Source organism: Pristis pectinata, chromosome 28 (assembly GCF_009764475.1).
Source record: "Pristis pectinata isolate sPriPec2 chromosome 28, sPriPec2.1.pri, whole genome shotgun sequence".
Lineage (NCBI taxonomy): Eukaryota > Metazoa > Chordata > Chondrichthyes > Rhinopristiformes > Pristidae > Pristis > Pristis pectinata.
In genome coordinates, this window is record NC_067432.1 from 16,121,064 (window position 1) to 16,143,425 (window position 22,362).

Genomic DNA, 22,362 nt, shown 5'->3' on the forward strand with positions numbered 1-22,362 from the left:
ACCTGATTCTGAGGAAGTCAAAAATAGTTCATGGCTTTCTTTACATTCATAGTGTCATTTCAATGTATCTGTTCATAGTGTTATTGGTTCTATACACTTGTAGCGTTTGCACATTTTGTGTACCAAGGACCATTGCAGCTCATGGCCTCCTTGGACGATACAGACATCAAGTGTTTGGGAGGCTTTTATACAGGGCATAGCCCCTCAATGTCTAGTGGCAGCAGGACCTTTGCAGTCCTTCCTCACCAAGCCTTTGTGTTGGCTGCACCAAGCTACAGTGCAACGCTAAGCACATACTCCTGCAGCCCGGAATGTGCAAGTCAACAGCATTCCCTTACAGATGTCTTGTTATACTAGAAGACCAGCAAATTTCAGACAGACCAAAGTATATCTTTCAGAGTTGATGATCTTCAGCAGCACTTGATGTTTGTCTTGGTATGCTCCTTGGGAGCAGCCTGTAGATAAGAGTTTTCTGTTACACAAGTGCTCAGGATGAACCTTGACAAGGACCCTTGCATCCGTTACCAGACCTTCTTAGTAAATCCATAGTCCACAGGGAGGTGGACGATTGCCTCATCCTCATTGCAGATGTCCTGAGGGTAGCGTGCACTGTGAGTGAGATGTCGACTGTGCAGGAACAGTCTGCAAGAGAGCCCCTCTCACTGCCAGCTAAGCAAGGTCTTGTTACTCGTTAGTGAGTTCTGGTGATAAGGCAATATGTCAAATGGTTTTGAGCTTGGGAAATCATCCCACAGGATCCATCATGTCCTTTTCCCACAAGGCCTGTAGGATGTTCTGTGCTGACCACTACCTGATGGACTTCTGGTCAAGGGTGTTTTCCTGAAAGAACTTTTCCACAAAGAACAGGTAGTGTGGCTAGGTCCGACTGAATGGAACATTGCACGGCAATGAAAGCAGACCCATCCTTTGTAACACTAGAGTCAGCATATAGTGACACTTGTTACTTGCGATCTTTGGTTCTCACTCACAGCTCGATGCAGTCACAAACAAAGATGGCCATCAGGACAAGGGTGATGTTGGATATGCTTCCCTCCTCCACCTTGACCGGGGACTTGTGCATCGAGACCCCCATATGAAACGAAAAAATAGCTCAGGTGACTGCCGCAGCGGTGGACCGGGGTATGGGCCACACCTGCACCAAGTACAGCAACACCAAGACCAGAACAAACTTGATCTGATTGGCGGTGACCTTGGATCCATGTTTTTACAGATTCCTCTACCATCCTGCCCATGCTGATCTACACAGGTTCATCCAGGAAAGCACAGCCCACTTCCCTTGCCTTGTGAGCCATCTCTCAGTGAAGGCAGATGTCTAACCTATCTATGTCCCTCATAATTTTATAAACCTGTCTAAAGTCACCCCTTAGTCTCTTATGTTCTAGTGAGAATAAACCCAGCCTATCCAATCTCTCCATTCAAGGTGAATCTTTTCTGCACTCTCTCTGTTGCTACCACATCCTTCCTGTAGCGTGGTGACCAAAAATGTACACAATACTCCAATTGCAATCTAACCAATGTTTTGTACAGCTGCAACACGATATCCCAGCTCTTATATTCAATGTCTTGGCCTATGACACCCCGGTGTTCCTTTCCCACACACACTCACCTATCGAGCTAGGTTTCTTCTCACTTTGTTTACCTTTCTCGTTTCCCCCCTCCGTCTATCATCCCTTCCCTCATCTGGTTCCACCTATTACCTACTGGCCTCTGTCCCACCCCCCCAATGTTCTGCTATATACTGGCAGCATTTCCTCGTCCCCCTCAGTCCTGATGCAGGGTCTTGACCTGAAACATCAACATATACCCTTTGCCTCCTCAAATGCTGCTTGACCCACAGAATTTTTCCAGCATTCTGTTTTTTGTTCAAGCATACCGTTTTTTGTTCAAGCATACCAAATGTCTTCTTCACTATCCTATCCACCTATGTTGCCCCATGGACTTGCACCCCAAGGTGTCTCAATGCTCATAAAGTTTCTGCCATTCACTCTCTATGTCCTACCAGAATTTGATTTGATTTTTAATCTCTGTCATGGGAAGAGATTACCAGATGGGCAGAGGAAAAGATTCGAGGATTGTGTTGAAAGCCTCTTCGATGAAATGCAACATCCCCACTGACTCCTGGGAATTCCCAGCTGTTGACCACTCAAAGTGAAGAATGAGCTTTTGGGATACTATTGAGAACCTTGAGTTTCAGGAAAACAGACGTCCTATGGAAGCTCTAGAAGGAGCAGACCATAGCTGTCTGCCTCACCAGCCCATTATACAAGAGCGGACGCAAATTATTCTTGATCTGGAGGGATTAACTAAGAAGAAGACTAAGATTGAGGGTGCTAAAAATAGCTTGAAGATTTGGAAAGATGATGTAGTTACTATCGTGTCCCATGCAACAGAAAAACACACAAATTGTTATTGTTATAAATAGTTTAATCATTGGTAAAATATTTTCTAAAAATTAAATCATGTTCATTTCTAATTTAACATGAGCTTTCATATAAAAATATTGAAATATGCAACTGAAAATATTTAAACTAATTTGACTTTTTTTATATTTCAGGAAGATTGGCCACAGTTACTTCCCGATGAAGAACATTTTAACATGAATATTCAGCCTGACACATTTACTTCATATGAATCACTATCACAATATATTCATGAACATGTACCTTTCCGGATGGAGCTTCTCATTAACATGAGGCAAAGAATTGATGAGTTTGTATCGCACTTAGAAAAATATTCTTCAAAGATCCTGCCAGCTGAGCCCAGGAAATCCAAGACCAAAGATCATCTTTTCTATTTACCAACAGAGAGTAATTAGTTCGTGATTTTTGTAACATTGCATTTATAACAGACATAACATATTTATATTGTACCTTTTAATGAGGAGAAAACACCCCAAAATGATTCACAGAAGCATGAAAAGGGAAAAAAAGACATAGAGTTTAAAAAGGTCAGGAGAGATGAAACCAAAACATTGGTCTTGGGCATGGGTTTTAGGAGGAAAGCCTCGAGGAATAAATGAGGGCTTTGGGGAAGACATTACAGAGAATAGGGCCTAAAAGCACCTCCACCAACAGTGGGGCAAAGCAGAGGATTTATAGGAGCATGGTTCAGAAGAATAGGCTGACAAAATGGGGTGATTTATCTTAGCATTTAGCAGGAGAAATGAGGTATTGATTTACCTTAGCATTTAGCAGGAGAAAACTATAGATCAGCTTGAGTGAAATACAACAGAGTAGGACTGATGGCAAAAGTGAGGGATGGTAGAGAAATTTCATCAATGTACACATTTGACAGAAAAGAAGACAGAAAGGCCACAGATAATTTTAAACAATAGAAAGAGAATTCTAAATATTTCAAGTGGGATATTGAAATAGGAAACCAATTTAAATTGTCAAGGATGTTAAAAAAAAATGAACAGGATTTAGTGAAGAATTGGAATACAAACAACAGAGCTTTAGATATGCTGATTTTTATGGAAAATGGGAGGATGACCAGAAAAGCATTGGAAAAATTTTGTCGTAGTCAAGTCCTCCTGAGAGTTTTAGCAGCAGACAAAGTGGAGCTGAAACAAGTAAAGTTACAAAGCTGGCAATTGTACATGTTGCATCAGCTCCAAATCAGTAAGCATGATGTAGAAGCGATGGGTCTTTCAAGAACTCCAGAGGTGATATTGTGAATGGAGGAGAAGCTATTGGTTCAGATAACTAGGCAAAGACTGTCTCATGGTGTTGAACAATGGAGGAGGGTAGTGTTGGATGACAGTGTTATCAACTGTGTTTGCAGGCTGCAGACAAGTTTAATGGAATTGGAAGACCAGTGCAGTATAGACAGAATCAGAGCATGTCGTTGTCACTTGGGTTATGACTGTACGGATATTGAGAAAAAGAAATTCCAACATAATAATTGAGAGGGAAACTGGTATAGATCTGAAATACATCAATATAGTTATGGGTTGTGGGAATAAAAGGGAATGTTGTAATTGAATTGGTTGTTAACAAAGAGAGAGATTGTGGATGGGCTTTCTGAAGAAGGGTGTATTCATGCTATGATAAATTTAGCCATTGGTTTCCACAGAAGTTTAAGTGCAGTGGTTCCCCATTAAAGTTTACCTTTTATGATTTTTATTACTTTCTTAGATTTGGCATTTATGTGAAATGCTTAAATTCTAACCATCTGTATTTTGCACTCATTGTTCGTGCATATAGATAAAAATCAGTGAAATTTAAACTTACCATGTCACCCATGAGGTCCTGGCTCCTATCTGACACTACTAATGAACAGGTTTCTACTTTGCTAAGACTGAAGGAAACAAAGATTATGATTGAAAATTGCACTAAACAAAACTGATCTGTCTGTCTACATTAAATTGTAACAGGTTTAATTAATATTTGAGGGGAATGGTTAGGGGTTCTTCATCTAACACTGGTTAGGTGAGATCAGGTATCCTCATGACCACTTATGATATTCAAGGGGACTGTTTGGCCCATTTGGGTATGTTGGGTGTATGGGATTGCTCTTGAAGCAATCCCATGCCCCCAGTTACTTCATTTTCTTTCACATATATCCATCAATGTACTAAGATATTCCCACCAGGCACTGACACTAGAAGTAATTTACAGCAGCCAAATAGTCTATCAGCCAGGTATCAGTACATCTTTTAGATATGGGAGGCAGTTGGAGTACCTGGAGGAAATCCAGTGGTCACATAGTGTGCAAACTCCACACATCCAGCATCTGAAATCATGAGGCAGCTGCACTCCCTGCAGTGCCCCAATATGCGTGGTCTGAATCAGTGAATAAAACAATAGGAAGAATTATTTGTTGAATTGTGAGAGGAAATTTGGGAGAAAGAATTATAAAAATGGAATATAGAATTACTGGGTAAGATGAGAGTAATGTGTCTCCTTTGTTAAAGTAGCTTACCAATTAGATTTAAGAGCAGGAAGTACATATATATATTCGAGCGGAAATGCTACAATTTTCCATTGTACTAATGGGGATACTCAAGATGTTCATTTTATCTATGGCAGGACAATACTTTGCTGTGCTTTTGGCGATGATAGCTGTCATTTTGGGATTGTGTCACAGTGAGCCTAGGCAGATTTAGGGGTCGGAATTATACAAGTAAAATTCAGAGATCATGCGATATCTCATTATATATGGACTTCAATTGCCTGTACAGTAATTGTATTTGATGTCAGCAATTGAAATTATATCCAGCTTGGGCTGTTTGGAAATGGATGAGAGGAATGAAACATGTGAGCCAGTATGTTGTTGTAAAGAATAAATATATTTTCTGGAATGACTTTGTTGTTTGACACTAAGCTTTGCTCAAAAAGAAAGTGAGTTGAAAATGTAGTTTGTTACAGCTATAAATTTGATCCATGTTTTCTTTTAGAATGGACCCTTACTGGGAGTTATCCTCAAATAACCATCTGGCACAGTTGTTAGCACACTTACCTTGGAGGTTATAGTTTCAAATCAAATCCAGAAATTAAGCACATAATATGAACCAATCCTTCAGTGTATCACTTAAAAATTTCTGCTATATTAGATGTGTCATCACCAATTAAGACATTAGACCAATCTCATTCTTCCTTTTTAGCTGGATGTGAAATATTTCATGCTATTATTCAAGAAAGTGCAGGAAGTTATCCTGGTATTATTGAGAACTTTACTCTTGCATCATTGGGGAGGGAAAATGGTTAAATTAGACAGTCATCTCATTTGTTCTTCGTGGGGCATTGGGGTACACAGATTGGCTGTTGTAATTAATTAGATATAAAATACTTCAGGATATCCTAGAAATGTGATCAGATATATAAATGTAAAAAGTTCCTTCCTGAATCTTGTCCATATGATTTGTAGTTTGTAAAGGGTTATTCATTAAGGCATAATTATTAAACTCATATTATTTTGTTTCAGCTGTTATTAGGCAAATGAAGGACTCTGATGCATTACTTGCACATCCCAGTAGAAAGGTAAAATCACTGCAGTGATGTTTATTATTTTAGTAGTATTTTACTGATCAGCTTTGGTGTTTATGATCACTGTCTAACTGCATTTAAAAAAAAAGCCAAGACCAGATATTTTGGGGTATATTTCTTCTAGAGCTCCCCTCTCAGTACTTTGGCAGAGATTCTGGCTATGGTGTTACTGCCAAAGTTACAGCTTCACTGCAAGGAAATCACCAAAGTAATTTTCACTGTTAATACTTCTATTATCCAATCAATTGGACACCAAATGTGATATCTAAATATCTCACATATTTCATACTTCAATGTTGCATGGAAAATTTTAATCAGCTGCTTAATTTAGATCCTGATGAAGATGCTGTCCTGAGGAATTCCCCTGCTATGTAGGTGATCCCTCCATAAGAGTGATTAATGATAAATTCCAATAGGCCATTCTGAAAAATTGGTGTCAACTTCGGTCAGATGTTATGGTTTCAAGTTCTACTCCAGAGACCTGATCATATTAGAGTCATCGAGTTGTACTGCACAGAAACAGGCTCTTCAGCTTATCACATTCATGCCGAAATGTGGCCCTTTGCATGGATCCCATTTGCCTGTATTAAGATGGTATCCTTCTATGCCACGCCTGTGTAAATGTTTGTTGCAATTAGTATGTTTAAAAGGCAATTTATCTGTTTCCACCACCTCCTCTGGCAGTGCATTCCAAATATCAACCATTCTCTGTGCAAAAAAAGACTTTACCCCTCAGATTCCCATTCAGAAGAATTATTGCGATGTTAGGCATATGTCTTTCAGATGAAGCTGAGTTCTCAGCTGTCCTTTCATATAGCCTAAAAGAATCCCATGGGATTATTCAAAGAACAAAAGAGTAGTTCTTTACTAATTCTGAATCAGTAACATAGACGTGCCAAAATACATAGAATTAAAATGACTGCAATGAAGAAAGAATGGCACTAAGCAGTGACCCATCCCCAGGACCAGATTGTTTCCATTCCAGAGTTTTAAAGAAGGTAAAAATGTTGACTTTTGCAGAAAGGTTGAGCAGGTTGCACCTGTGCTACTTGGAAGTTAGAAGAACAGGTGATGATCTTATTGGAACATGTAAGATTCTGAGATGTTTCCTTTCACTCGGATATCTAGAACCAGGGACTGTGCATTCAGAGTAAGTGGTTGTCCACTTAATATGGAGATGAGGAGAAATTTCTTTGCTGAAGATTATGAATCTTTGGAATTGTATTCCCAAAGATTTGTGGAGGCTATTTCATTGAATATATTCAAAATTGAGATAGACATTTTTTTTGACCATGTGGGAATCTAGGATTATGGGGATAGGCAGGAAAATGAAGCTGAGGCAAAGATGTCATAATCTTATCGTGGGGTAGGCTGGAGGGGCCATTGGGTCACCTCCTCCTGTTTCCTATCTCGATATGATCTATAGCAGCATTTTTGGGCCTTATTGATGCTCAATCTATTCCAATATGGCATCTGGTTACACACATCACTACTTTTATGATGAGGAAATGAGTATGTGTGTAACTGATGCCCCCTGGAGGTGCGCTAATGGTGATGTTGGTGATGTCATCATCCAATGCTGCTTTGACATCAGTACTGCCATATTGGACCTTAGCACTCCCAAGCTAAAGCCTTCCCAGGCTTGCCCTTGGTACATTGTTCCATCCATTCCAAGCACAATACATTGAAGACACTGTGTTATCAACTGCAGAGGGTGCAGACGAGGCTCAGCAGGATGTTGCTGGGAATAGCACGTTTCGCTTCTAATGAGAGAAGGGATAGACTGGGTTTACTTTCCTTGAAGTGGAGGAGGTTGGGGAGGGATCTAATTGAGATATATAAAATTATATAATGTTAGATACTAAGAAAGTCTTCCCCATAATAGAGGTGTCTAAACTGGAGGATATAGATTTAGGATAAGGGGGAAGAGGTTTAGAGTAGATTTGAGGAAGAGCTTCTTTTACCCAGAGAATAGTTGGAACCTGGAATGCATTGCCAGTAAATAGAATTAATATAGATAGGTAGTCGATGATCGGTATGGACATGGTGAGCCAAAGGGCCTGGTTCTGTAGTGCATGACTCGATGATTTTGTGCGTGGGAAATAGTGTCTGACAAATCTGTTGGAGGTAACCAAGAGGATAGATGAGGGCATGGCAGTGGACGTTGTCTATATGGACTTTAGCAAGGCTTTGACTAGGTCCCGTATGGTAAGCTAGTCTGAACATGGGATCCAGAGAGAGCCAGCTAACGGGATTCATAATTGGGTTGATGTTAGGAAGCAGAGGGTAATGGTGGAAGGTTGTTTCTTGGACTGGAGGTCTCAATCTAGTGGTGTGCCACAGGGATCAGTGCTAGAATATTTGTTCATTATTTACATAAATGATTTGAGTGAGAATGCACAAGGCATGGTTAGTAAGTTTGCATATGATACTAAAATAGGTAATACTGTAGACAGTGAGAAAAGTTATCAAAAATTGCAGAGGAATCTTGGTCAGCTAGGTAAGTGGACCGAGGATTGGCAAATGGCTTTCAATTCAGATAAGTGCGAGATTTGGCATTTTGGGAAGTCAAACCAGGGTAGGACAAACAGTAAATGGTAGGGCACTGAGGACTGTTGTGGAACAGAAGGATCTAGGATTACAAGTACATAGTTCCCTGAGAGTGGTGTCACAGGTAGACAGGGTGTTGAAAAAGGCATGGGGCACATTGGCCTTCATCAGTCAAGGTTTTGGGGAGATGGGATGTAATGTTGCAGTCATAGAAGACATTGGTGAGACTGCACTTGGGATATTGTGCACAGTTTTGGTCACCCTGTCATAGGAAAGGTGTCATTAAGCTGGCAAGTGTGCGAAGAAAATTTACGAGAATGTTGCCAGGACTCAAGGAGAGGTTGGGCAGGCTAGGGCTTTATTCCTTGGAACATAGGAGACTGACAGGTGATCTTATTGAGGTGTATAAAATCATGAGGGGCAAAGGTAGGGTGAATGCACAGTCTTTTTCCCAGAGAAAGGGAACTAAAAATTAGAAGGCGTAGGTTTAAGGTGAGATGGGAAAGACTTAAAGGGGACCTGAGAGCCAACTTCTTCAGGCAGAGGGTGGTGCGTATAAGGAATGAGCTGCCAGAGAAAGTAGTTGAGCCAGTACCATAACAACATCTAAAAGACATTTGGATAAGTATGTGGATATGAAATGTTTGGAGGGATATGGGCCAAACATGGGCAAATGGGATTAGCTTAGTTGAGCACCTTGGTTGACATAGACGAGTTGGGCCAAGGGGCCTGTTACCGTACTCTATGACTCAAAAGTGCTGCCAACGAAAGATTCAAAACTCCTCACTGTCGAATTGTTGTGATCCTGTGATCTGGTGTGTCATACAGTTCACTGCCTGGTATCATTGATCAGTCATGTCTTCATTCTGTGGTATTGTTCTGTGTCATCTACACTTCAGCTATCACAACAAACCAAAGGGTAGCTACCAGATGACGAGGTCTATTCTCTAATGATGTGACTCTTGTCTATGATACATAATCCACATACACAAGGCACATGTGATGATACATGAAATCTAATAGACCATTGGCGTGCTGAAACACCACTTCTAGGTCATGCAACACTGGCACTTGACAGAGGTGTTGTCAAGATTTGTTATAGTCTGGTGCACATCTTCATAGTGGAAGGGGAAAGGCAGCAGTACCTTTACAGTGCTCTTCAATTAAGGCTATCCATCAGCAATGTTTAAATGGGATACCAATAACTACATTTCCACTTGCCCATTCATCAGCAACACATAATATCTTATCCCTGTTACTGACCATCACAGTGGCTACTTGGCCAAATAAAACAAATAAAAGCAAACACAAATTATGTATGGAATGTTTATTTTGTAAACAAAACCATGCCAAATTGGTATAGAAACATCAACTAATCATCCTTCTGGGGCCTTTTAGTGCCTGCTTTCAATATGTCATTTTTCTAGGCTCCAAGTTCTCTTGTATAGGACTCTTTCAGTGACTGAAGCTTCACGCCACACTTTTCAATGAAGGAGACTGGAGATGACCTTGGAGAAGGAGCTTGAGCAACTCTAGGCCTTGAAGCCTAGGTTTCAGATGACTGTTTTATGCTTAGTTTTGTAATAGTTTAAAACACATGATTTTATTGTGGTGTAATCCCACAATGTCTGGCCAAATGTGCATTCAACTATTTCTTTGAAAGCCACATATTTTGATAATTTTGTTAGTGGCTACAAGTTAAGAAAAAAATGAAAATTGAGGATTTAATAGACCCACATTTCTTCTCTCATCAAAAATGTAGATAATTACATAATTAAGGAAGTATGATTGATAATCTTTTTTTCTCTTTAATAGCTTTCAGAAGAACTTTATATTGCACACAAGAGCAAGACCGTGGAGGTAGGACTTGAAGGATAATAATGAAGTTTTTAATACTGCAACTAAATATTTTTAACTGACATAACCTTTAAAGAATATTGGCCTCAAAAAACTGGCACTTTGGCAAAACTGCTGGTAATATTGTAAACTATGCAACTGATGAGGTACAGAAACTATTTTAAATAGGAAATTATATTTTGTAATTTAAAGACAGAGCATAAAAGTTAATCATTTTTTTTCTGATAAATTCCTATTGAACCTATCTAACATATGGAGAAGCTTTTCAGGGATAGCTGTATAATGTCTGCATCACAAATTTTAATGGTCAGATTTTTTGGCAACCCATCCACCAATGTTCTGTGAATTTTTTTTCCCATTGAGATATCTGGTAAGGGTGGGAGAGACCATGTCTCTCATCTGTATTTTAAATTGCATGCATATTTAAACAATGCACGCTATATAGGGTCAGAAATCCCAATGTTTTCACCCCTTGGCCATTATTTTCAAAGGTCTAGTTTAAATACAGAAGAATGAGTTACAGTCTTCTTGAACAGTGAAACATCGACATTGTTATCCATTTAAAAATACTAACTGGCTGAAAAACATTTGCTTTTGTCTCAGATCTGCCTGGATATTTCATGTTTTGGTTTGGGCAGCTGCTCATTTGAGCTTTCATCTGCCAGAATGAAGGGCCATGAGACATCTTGACATTTTTCATTTATTTCCCCATATGATTTCCCTTTGCTACCTCGATTGAAAAAAGGTGAACTAAAGAAATCAAAATAGGTTGAGCTGCAAGGTAGGAAATGCTATTGGGGACACATCAATCACCTTGACTTCTCAACTCTTTGGCCTGCTCAAACCTCACCTCCTCCGAACGTGCAACCTTCCATTTAATTCTCACCAATGACAACCTAGTCATCAAACCTGCAGAAAGGTGGTGCCATTGTAGTCTGGCAGACTAACATTAACCTTGCAGAGGCCAGACATCTCTTGGATTCCTCTTCATCCCAACTCCTGGACCATGACCTCACCAAGGAACACCAGGCCACTATCTCCCACATTGTCACAGATCTCATCACATCAGGAGATCTCTCCTCCACAGCCTCTAACCTGATAGTGTCACAGCCCCACACTTCCCGCTTCTATCTCCTACCCAAGATCCACAAATAGGACTGTCTCGGTAGCCCCATTGTTTCTGCCTGCTCTTGCCCCACCAAACCTATCTCCTCATACCTGGACTCTATCCTGTCTCACCTTTTCCAATCACTTCCATTTGGGACACCTCGTGTGACCTCCACCATTTGGACAACTTCCGATTCCCCAGCCCCCACAGCCTCATCTTCCATCCGGAAGGTCTTCAAGCTTCTTTCTACAACAAAAATCCAACAGTGCCCCTCTACCAACACCCTCATCCACTGGCTGAACTTGTTCTTATCCTGAGCAATTTCTCTTTTGACTCCTCTCACTTCCTACAAATCAAAGGTATAGCCAAGGGCACCATTGTGGGCCCTAGCTATGGCTATCTTTTTGTTGGCTACGTGGAACAGTCCCTTTTCCAAATGTTCAACCGTCCCACTCCTCAACTGTTTCTCTGTTACATTGATGACTTCATTGGTGCTGCTTGCTAGACCTGTGGAGAACTCATTAATTTTATCACCTTTGCTACTAACTTCCACTCTGCTCTCAAATTCACATGGACCATTTTTACACTTCTCTCCCTTTTCCGGATCTCTCTGTCTCCATTTCAGGGCTTAAACTATCCACTGATAGGTACTATAAACCCAATGACTCCCACAGCTACTTAGACTACACCACTTCCCACCTTGTCTCTTGTGAAGATGCCATGCCTTTCTCCCATTTTCTCCATCGCCACCGTTGCTGCTTTCAAGATGAGGCCTTCCATTCCAGGACACCTGAAATGTCCTCCTTTTTCAGGAAGCGTGGCTTCCCTTGTGCTGTGGTTGATGGAGCCCATTCTCGCATCTCCTTTGTTTCGCATACTCCTGCTCTCACCCCACCTCCCTCCAGACAACTCTGAAATAGAGTTCACCAAATCCTCACCTTTCATCCTCTAATCCTCTGCATCCAGCATATCATCCTTCATCATTTCCACCAGCTGTAACGAGATCTACTCTCCGCCTTCAATACTATAATTTCAAGCAAACACATCACCAAACTCTGAGACCTGGGACTCAACACCTCCCTTTGCAACTGGATCCTTGACTTCCTGACCAACAGACTAAAATCAGTAAGGATAGGCAGCAACATCTCCGCCATGATTATTCTCAACACTGGTGCTCCACAAGGCTGTGTCCTCAGCCCCCTACTCTACTCCCTATGCACTCATGACTGCATGGCCAGATTCTGCTCTAACTCCATTTACAAGTTTGCAGATGATACGACGGTAGTGGGCCATATCTCAAATAACGATGAGTCGGAGTACGGGAAGGAGATAGAGAGCTTAGTAACATGGTGTCGTGACAACAACCTTTCCCTCAATGTCAGCAAACAAAAGAATTGGTCATTGACTTCAGGAAAGGGGGCGATGTACGTGCTGAGGTTAAGAGCTTCAAGTTCCTAGGAGTGAACGTCACCAATAGCCTGTCCTTGTCCAACCACATAGATGCCATGGCCAAGGAAGCTCACTAGCACCTCTACTTCCTCAGGAGGCTAAGGGAATTTGGCATGTCCCAGTCGACCCTTACCAATTTTTATCAATGCACCATAGAAAGCATCCTATTTGGATGCATCACAGCTTGGTATGGCAATCGCTTTTCCCGTGACCCCAAGAAACTGCAGAGAGTCGTGGACACAGCTCAGCACGTCATGGAAGCCAGCCACCCCTCCATGAACTCTGTCTATACTTCTCACTGCCTCGGTAAAGTAACCAGCATAATCAAAGACTTCATCCACCCTGGACATTCTCTCTTCTCCCTTCTCCCATTTGGCAAAAGCCTGAAAGCACGTACCACCAGGTTTAAGGACAGCTTCTGTCTCGCTGTTATAAGACAATTGAACGGTTCTCTAGTACGATAAGATGGACTTGACCTCACAATCTACCTTCTTATGACCTTGCACCTTATTACCTACCTGCACTGCACCTCCTCTGTAATTGTTACTCTTTATTCTGCATTCTGTTATTTTACCTTGTACTACCTCAATGCACTGTGTAATGAATTGATCTGTATGAACAGTATGCAAGACAAGTTTTTTTACTGTACCTCGGTACATTGTGACAATAATATTCCAATTCCACCACCAGCCACATCTTCTCCCTACCCCTTTCCACTTTCTGCAGGGACCACTCCCTTCGTGACTCCCTGGTTCGCTCATCCATCTCCACTCACCCATCCCTGCTCCTTGGTAACTTCACCTGTATTTGAAGGAGGTGTAACACTTGAACTTACATCTTCTCCCTCATCACCATCCAGGGACCTAAACAACCCTTCCAGGTGAAGCAAAGATTCATGTGCATCTCCCCCAACCTCGTCTACTGCATTCAGTACTCCTGATGTGGCCTCCTCTGTATCGGTGAGACCAAGTGCAGACTGGGCGACCATTTCACAGAGCACCTACACTCAGTCCGTGGTGACCATCCTGAGCTCCCAGTTGCATGCCATTTCAATTCTCCTTCCCATTCCCACACTGACCTGTCCCGCTTCAGCCTTCTCCACTGCCAGGATGAGGCCCAAAGCAAACTAGAGGAAGAACACCTCATATTCGACCCAAGTAGTCTACAAGCCAATGGTATCTAATGGCATGAATTTTAGGTAATCCTCACCTCCCCCCTTTCCACCTGACTTCCTTTAACTTTTTGTCCTCAGGATCCTTTTCCACTTTTTCCATTGCTTTCCTCACATGCTTCTTTCTGTGGTAGATTATTAGAAGCAGAAATGAAATTTATATGGATATGAGTACACAGACAAGGTGATGACAGCCTGGTAGACTACACTGACACCTTGGTCTTTTAAAATGCTATCTCTTACAAGCCACAGTTTCCATGGAATGCAATAGTTTGTACTTTACAGTGGCATCCTTATATGTAAAAATGGGCTGCTTTCCCCTGGCATTGTGTTGATGATACTTGTTGGTGGCCATTTGTAAGAGAAGTCAAAGCCAGGATGAATGAAGATGTGAGAAATCACAGTTGAGTTGCAGTTGAATGTTCTGACAAAAGCTATATTGAAAATCCACATTGCTGACTACCTACATGCCTCCAATACTCTGCTGCTACCATAAGTTGCAGCAGATGTTCCTTCCCTACAGCAATTCACTACCATACATGGGAATTCTTTTTCTTACCCTCTGTCTAAAATTTAAATGAACTACACTCACAAATTGTTTCAGGAATAGTAGTGCATTCCATGCATGGACAAAAGATCTGTTCTTATATTACTGCAACACAATACATTGCTGATTTTAAGACCATATAGCTCAACCTATTGTAGACTTTATGCACGCAACTGAAGACAAAGCATCCAAATGTAAATCTGAAAATTTTGACAGATTCTTTAACATTATGGAGCAAATCTCTATGATATTAATCAATTAATTAATGAAGATTCAATATTGAAATCTATGCTCCAAGCTCTTGTAATTGTGTTAAGAATTGAAACAATCAAAATTCTGACAGGGTAGAAGCAGGCAGGATGCTTCGCTTGGCTGTAAGATCTAGAACCGAGGACTATAGTCTCAGGGTAAGATATTTTGGACAGAGATGAGGAGAAATTCTTCACTCAGAGGGTGGTGAACCTGTAGAATTCTCTAATACAAAAGACTGTGAAGGTGAAGTCAATGACTATATTTAAGAAGGAGGTAGATAGATTTTGAGACCCAAAAGGCATCAAGGAGAATTGGAAGAGAGCAGGAATATAATATTGAAGAAGAAGATCAGCCGTGATCATGTTGAACACTGGAGCAGGCGCAAAGAGACAAATGGCCTAATGATGTTCCTATTTTTCGGTGTCTCTTTTTTTCTGTTTGTCAGATTACATTGCCAAACCTAGAATTTGGAGTCACATTTTGCCCTAATGCCAAAATAAGCATCACCAAAATGTTCTAAATTGGGATGCCTTCACCACGAGAAACTGCTATTGTGATTTGCTCCCTTATAAAAGCATTAGAAACCAACTTGCACGATTACAGGCACCAACTGCTACCTCATTCCTGGAAAGCAGGTCTTTAAAGTTAAAGAGCACTTTTTGTGGCAATCACACAGACTGCCATAGGGAAGAGGAAAACAGAGCACATGTATAGAAAACTGAGAGAGAATGGGAAATGAAAGGGAAATATTGGGAGGGAAAATTAAGCAGAAGGGTGGAAATTAAGACAGGAGAAAGGATAGGTGCAGTTGGCTAATGGCCTCTCCCATGTTATGAAGAGGACTGATTGGACAATCAAGCTACTCAATAGTGATCATTTGAAGCCACAGGTCTCATGCAGTCTTTGATAGTGCTGTCTGCTTGTGTATCAGTCTGGGGAAAATCAATGAAAATAAAATTGATGTTCCAGGAGATCCTTTAATTCATATATGGTTTCCGATGTCTGATGTACTGTTTTGCTGTGAGTGAAAAATGAAGGTTATAGTTTGCAATTCGTGATTCAATTTTAGTCAGAATGTCAGAAATGTGATGGGGAAATGAAAACTAAATATAGCCAGTCCACTTTCCTGCTGACAGTACATATACCAGAAATGTAAAACATGCAAAATGCTTTTTCTGTGTGATTTACAGCGTACAAGAGGTGCTAATAGTTTTGAACTAATCCATTTGCCAGTCTGTTGTTGTTTCATCAGGATTGAGATGATAATGTTCCACTATATATTTACCCTTTTATGAAATGTATAACATATGGAATACATAACCTTAAATTACTATCTTCACTAAACACCTTTAAACATTTTTTATACAAAATAATTACAAAACAGTCTTGGGAGTCTTTTTCCCAATACCATTTTCTTATGATCACTTGTTTGTGAAGTGACTTTGTAATTTTTATCTCAATGAATAGTGCACTGTAAATGCAAGGAGTTGTTTTCAACAAATTCTCTCCAAGGATACTACCTAGTTTTATATTCCCTTTCTCTGTTTCAGAAATGCTAAACCTTGTAAATCATTGGCAGAATCTAATGAAATCATACTCAGCATTTTCTATCATTGGTGTTAGATTGATTGGTTTATAATTTTATGATTCCTATTATGTGGTTTTGATTTTGAATGTTTCTGCATTTATTTTGTAGGCAAGAAAATTCTTTACCATTTTCTTTACGATGCATTGTGTGCCATCTGGGCCCATTTCCATTAAAGCTTTGATCTTTTATATTTCATGTATCTTGTAGGCTCCTGAGTCAATTTGACATTAAATAGAATTCTTTAATACCTTTGGGAGCTAGGACTTGTGTTCTACTGATTCTTTTTCTATATTTGAGCATCATGGAGAGTGAAGAATGCTAGTTCTGCAAAGAGAGAAATGACAGATGGCTGGATAAACAGCTAATTGTTTATTATTGAAGTAGGAGATATACGAACTATTCCTCTTGCCCTTTTTTCCATTGTGGGGAATAGGTTATCACAAATATATACTGTATCTCTAAACAAAAAGCCACTGTTTTCTTTGCTTTAATTTCACCATTGTTTCCCATTTAGTCTCAAACTTTTCCAGGCTTCAAGCCATTGGAGTTTACAGAGCTTCCTGGACAACTGGAAGCAATGCAATTGCTAAACTGGTTTAGAAAGACGCAGAAGTTTAACGTAAGTGAACGTTGGAGTTGGAGTTTTTCCTCATTACTTATATTTCTCCATTTGGCTCTGTTGTGATAATGTTAAAGGTTTGAGAATGAGATTCTTTGAGGCCCTGACAAAGGAAAAATCAGTTCTCTAAGTATTGCAACAGGTCCAGGAGTGTTTTAGATGAAATAAAGGAAATAACAACATGCCGATTTAATTACTTCATCACAAACAATTTGCATCCATCTCAGAGTTAACTAATGCCAAGTCAACATTAACTTGCTTACAGCTTGGATTTCAAACTACCTGGAAGAAGTTAATTCTGTCAGAACCATCTGCGGCCATTCTTCAAGATGCATTTTGGTGGTTCTTCCTTTACAAATTTAAGGTACAGCTATATCACCAAACATTTTTTTTAAATACTTGTCTGGATGTTTTATTTATAATGGCTTATAAATACTGGAGTAATTTTTCATCCTTACCACTCTCTCTAAAGTGGTTTGCCTGGATGGAATTGTGTATACCGCATCCATAAAGGATCATGGGTTATACTATTCATCTTCTCAATATAGGTTTCTCATGCTGAAACCTGGAGGCATTGAAGATGAAGTGTGCCTGTTTTTTCCCATTTTGAATAATAGATTCATAGAACACCAGCAGCTTGCTTAATATAATATCAACACAGTAAAACTCAGGTAGTCCAGCATCCTTTAGGAATTTGGTGGCCAGACCAACAGATTTTCCAGACTATTGGATGTTGTTCCTGTTAATACTCAAACACACTTATTTCACTTATTTTACATGTTACATGACATAATAAATTTTCCAGTGAATCTGGTGAGTTTAAAGGTTAGTTAAAGTTTAAAGTTTAGTTTTGGGGTTAATGTTCAAGGTTTAACATTTTTACTTATAACATTCTAACATTTTTACTTTTATTTTTCTTATTATCATAAGTAGTTATTAATAAAGTAGTTTTTAATACTGAATCATGACTCAGTGTGTTTCTTTTGTTGCTGATTCATAACAACATGCCAGATCCCAGTTCCAACTGTAAATCTACTGATGTGCCTGACCCCTTATATTTCGGATCCCAACCCCAGCTCTGGTCACACTTCCAGCCCACAGACTGGAACCTGATCCCAGCAGCACTCCAGACTCCCTGCTCACGTTCCATAAAAATGAGTAGCCAGATACAGCACCATCAGAATTTCTGAACAAGTGGATGCTGGATTATTGGAGTTTTACCATATTACAATCAATACTGGCTGCTCCTTAACAAGTTGTAGTTAACCCAGGGATACAAATCAGTAATTATAACACTGATAATAGACAGTTCTATATAGATTAGCCCTCGTGTTAATCCTGCAGCCAAAAATGGATCAGTGTAAACTGCAAGGACAAAGCCAATTTCATTTGTCAAGGCCCTGTTAATGTTAATCCATGGAATAAATCAGAGTTATGTGATCAAATGTAATTATGTCTATGTAAAACCAAATCAAAAATCAGAAAATTTTGATGCGTGAAAGTGGTACTGAAGTTGAATGATCTTGACAAATGGCAAAGCAGGCTCAAAGAGCCAGTTGGCCGAATCCTAATTTTTATGTTCTTCATCCGTAATGATATGCCTGAAAATGGTGCATTTGACATTGAAAAGGATATTCCACAGTGATATAATTAGGTAAAAATGGATGCCAAAGGAAAGAAATATTGGAAATATTGACCAAAACTTTCCTCGGACAGGTAGGTTACAAGGAGAGTCCTAAACTCTGATAGGGAAATTGGGAAGTGTAGGAAGGAACTTTCACAGCACAGGGACTTGATGGCTGAAATTAGAGTTGCCAAAGTTCAGGCAAAGGAAAGCTAGATTTGGAGGAACATAGAATTCTGGAATTTAAAGGCAAGTTGAGAATTTTAAATATGTGGCATTGGAGAATGGGAGAAAATGTTTGTAAGCAAGAACAGAATAATGGTTAAGCCGCCAAAGAACTGTTTATCTGAAATCTTATGTTCAATCTTTCTTTTGATTTCTTTGTTTATATTTAAAACGTTCAAATGTTTGGCTTTTATAATATGTTCAAGCTTCTGGTTTATCTAATTGTTTGTAACCTTTTAAAGTGTTGCACTCAGGCTTTATCCTTCTCATTAATATGTTATTTAGGCATGGTCCCTGTTTACATTTGCTCTGATTTTCAGTTATATTTACCTTATAGAACTATTCATTAATGAACATGTGACTTTAACAAGTTATTTTTATTTTGATCATTACAAGCCTTCCAGAGAAGATCAAGATTACCTATTTAGCAGAATTGCTGACAGCTTTGTGACACTTCTCATGATTGCCCCTGTTGAGGTGCTAGATATGTTTTTCCAGGTAAGTTGCAAAATGTATAAATTTGGTGAGGCTTATTACCATATTTACTATTCAACATTGATTTTTCTTTTGCTAAAATATTACTCTGGTTTATCAGAAGCACCAACTTGCTGCCAGGATATCATTGCCTAGACATTGGACCCAATTGCACTAATTCTTATTCATAAATTGTATATAAAAAGCAATTTGCACCTGTTTTAAAGAGCTTGCACCCATTTCTTTTTGAAGTTCTATTTAGTGGAAACCAGACAGAGCATTTCCTGTCACATAGAACAAAGAACAGTATAGTGCAGGAACAGGCCCTTCAGCCCACAATGTCTGTGCCGATCATGCCAATCTAGCTAATCGCATCTACCTGCACAAGGTTTGTATCCCTCTATTCCTTCCTCTATTCCCGTTCATGTGCCTGTCCAAGTGCCTCCTAAATGTTACTATTGTATCTGCTTCCACCACCTCCCCTGGCAGCATGCACGAGGCACTTAGCACTCTCTATGTAAAAATGCTTGCCTCATAAATCTCCTTTAAACTTTCTTCCTTTCACCTTAAATCCATTCCTTCTATAATTTGACATTTCAACCGTGGCAAAAATAGTCTGAATATCTACCCTGTCTATGCCTCTCATAATTTTATATACTTCCATCAGGATGCCTCTCAGCCTCCGACGCTCTAGGGAAAACAATCCAAGTTTGTCCAATCTCTCCTTATAGCTAATACTCTCTAATCCAGTTAACATCCTGGTGAACCCGCACACTCTCCAAAGCCTCTGCATCCTTCCTGTAATGCAGTGACCAGAACCACACGAAATACTCCAAATCCATCAGGCCCTGGGAACTTATTGACTTTAATGTTCTTCATGAGCCTCCAACATCTCCTCCTCCTTGCTATTAATATGCACTAGAATATTAGAACATACCTCTCCCTGAACTTGCTGTCCCCCATGTTCTTCTCCTTGGTGAAGACTGCTGCGACATACTTGCTTAGTACATTGTCCGCTTCCTTTGGTTTCAGGCATAAATTCCCTCCTTTGTCCTTGAGTTGTCCCTAGTTACCCTCTTGCTTCTTATGTATGTATAAAATGCCTTGAGAAATTCACTTGAATGCAAATTTCATTTCCCTGTCACATTTTGCACCCGAGATGTTGTCATGACTTGCATCACACATTTTAATTACTTAATTTCAAAAACCGGGTCAATAGGTCATGACATACGACCTTCAAAAATAATTTTAAGTAAACTAAAGAGTACCTTTAAAAATGAAAGCATGCAGTTTTTAAAAAAATGTAGTAACATGCTTCTGTAAAAATTGAGTCTTCTGTGAGCTTGTATGTGCAGTTCACAGACCCCTTGATCTGTCAACCCAAGGGCTGCTGCTAGCATCCACCTGTGACCCCCCCCCCCCAACCATGGAGACCCATGGGTGGCTTACCCCCATCCCCTTTCTCTCTTGTTGAACCCTCTTCCCACCATATTCTCCCTCTTCCCTATGGCAACCAGAGAAACTGGTTCAGAAAACTGACCCACTTTCTGTGGGTCAGCGTGAGAATGATAAGTATGATTATTAAAATGAGCATTATTTAAGGTTTCAGCATTTCAAGGAGATGTTTGCAAAAGTGGAAACTGAAGATCAAAAAGGAAGAATATGAGTGACATTAAACAATTCTCCCAAGATCTTCTGGTTACATCTGGTTTATTTGAAATTTATGGCTGCATAAATAACAAAACTCATTTTTAATATTTAGCATTTCAAAGATTTTAGTATCTGTGTGCTTTTTAATCCTAAAGAAATTCTGCATTTTGTTTCATTCAAAAGAAATTCATCATAATTATGAGTATTTTTTGTATATTAAATGAATTGCTGAATATGTTATAAGGTACTAAGTACTCTTTTTCTTGAAGGCATCTAAGGCCAAAAATCCCAGGTACAGCATTCTGAGCAAAGAGATAGGAGAGGCCCAATAGAAACTTAAAACTAATTGCTAAGCTTTGTCATCTTTATTTGGTGAGAGTACACCATTAAGATGCGCACTAATTCATTGCCCTTTAACTTTAATGCTTTCTGACCTTTATGATTTTTGCACTTGTGATAATATGCTCATACTATCTGGACTAAACATAGAGAAGATGGTTCCACTTGAGGATGTGTTGGTCAGGGTTGGGTGTTGGTGTTGAGGTTTAGAGGTTTCATAAATATAAAATAGGCACTAAAGAGCTGAATCATACTGACTAATAGCAAAGATTCTGATGGGAAATGCTAGCTATCAGCCATATGCACCCCCAAGAGCCTTGGACTTCCACCTTCCATCAGACATGTACAAAGGTCTGAAATCATTTGCTGGTGCATCTGATTACTTCAAGTCATTTTGAGATTAAAATAGATTGATTCATTTTTCTGACTTAATACTGCGACTTAAAGCTGTGTTTCCGAAGTAAAATCCACAATACTAAGCTGCAAGCTGTAAATTGTTGTAAGTTTTAGAAGTTATCAGACACACATAAAAACAGTTCAAAAACCTCTTAGTCAGTGAATTGTCAAAAACTACTAGGCATTCTGGGCAAGAGACCTCAGTTCCACAATAATAAAAACAGGACATTCTGGAAATACTCAGCATCTGGGAAAAGAGAAACAGAGTTAATTTTTGTCAGTCTGAGACTGTTTGTCAAAATTGTTTTTATTTTTGTACTTTATTTCAGATTTCTAGCATCTGCACTTTTTATCATTCTCAGTTCCACGATACCTGACGCCTGCTTGTCACCTCAGGTGTGGAGGTTCATCTCAACCAGCTCACTACATCTGGGAAAAAATAAGTTTGGGCAGACACTGCGGATATTAAGAAAGGCTGGTGGGTTGGGGGCAGGATGATCCAATC

General features: G+C 39.7%; 1 protein-coding gene across 1 annotated transcript in view; it reads left to right on the forward strand.

Moving 5' to 3' along the window:
• The window catches only part of LOC127583894 (protein FAM227B-like), a 166,573-nt gene that overhangs the window by 5,707 nt on the left and 138,504 nt on the right, over positions 1–22,362 (forward strand). The window contains exons 3-8 of the mRNA XM_052040284.1: positions 2,576–2,828; positions 5,947–6,002; positions 10,374–10,418; positions 17,045–17,149; positions 17,415–17,513; positions 19,395–19,496. Of these exons, the coding sequence (XP_051896244.1) occupies positions 2,576–2,828; positions 5,947–6,002; positions 10,374–10,418; positions 17,045–17,149; positions 17,415–17,513; positions 19,395–19,496 (660 nt within the window). The remainder of the gene's footprint in view (positions 1–2,575; positions 2,829–5,946; positions 6,003–10,373; positions 10,419–17,044; positions 17,150–17,414; positions 17,514–19,394; positions 19,497–22,362) is intronic.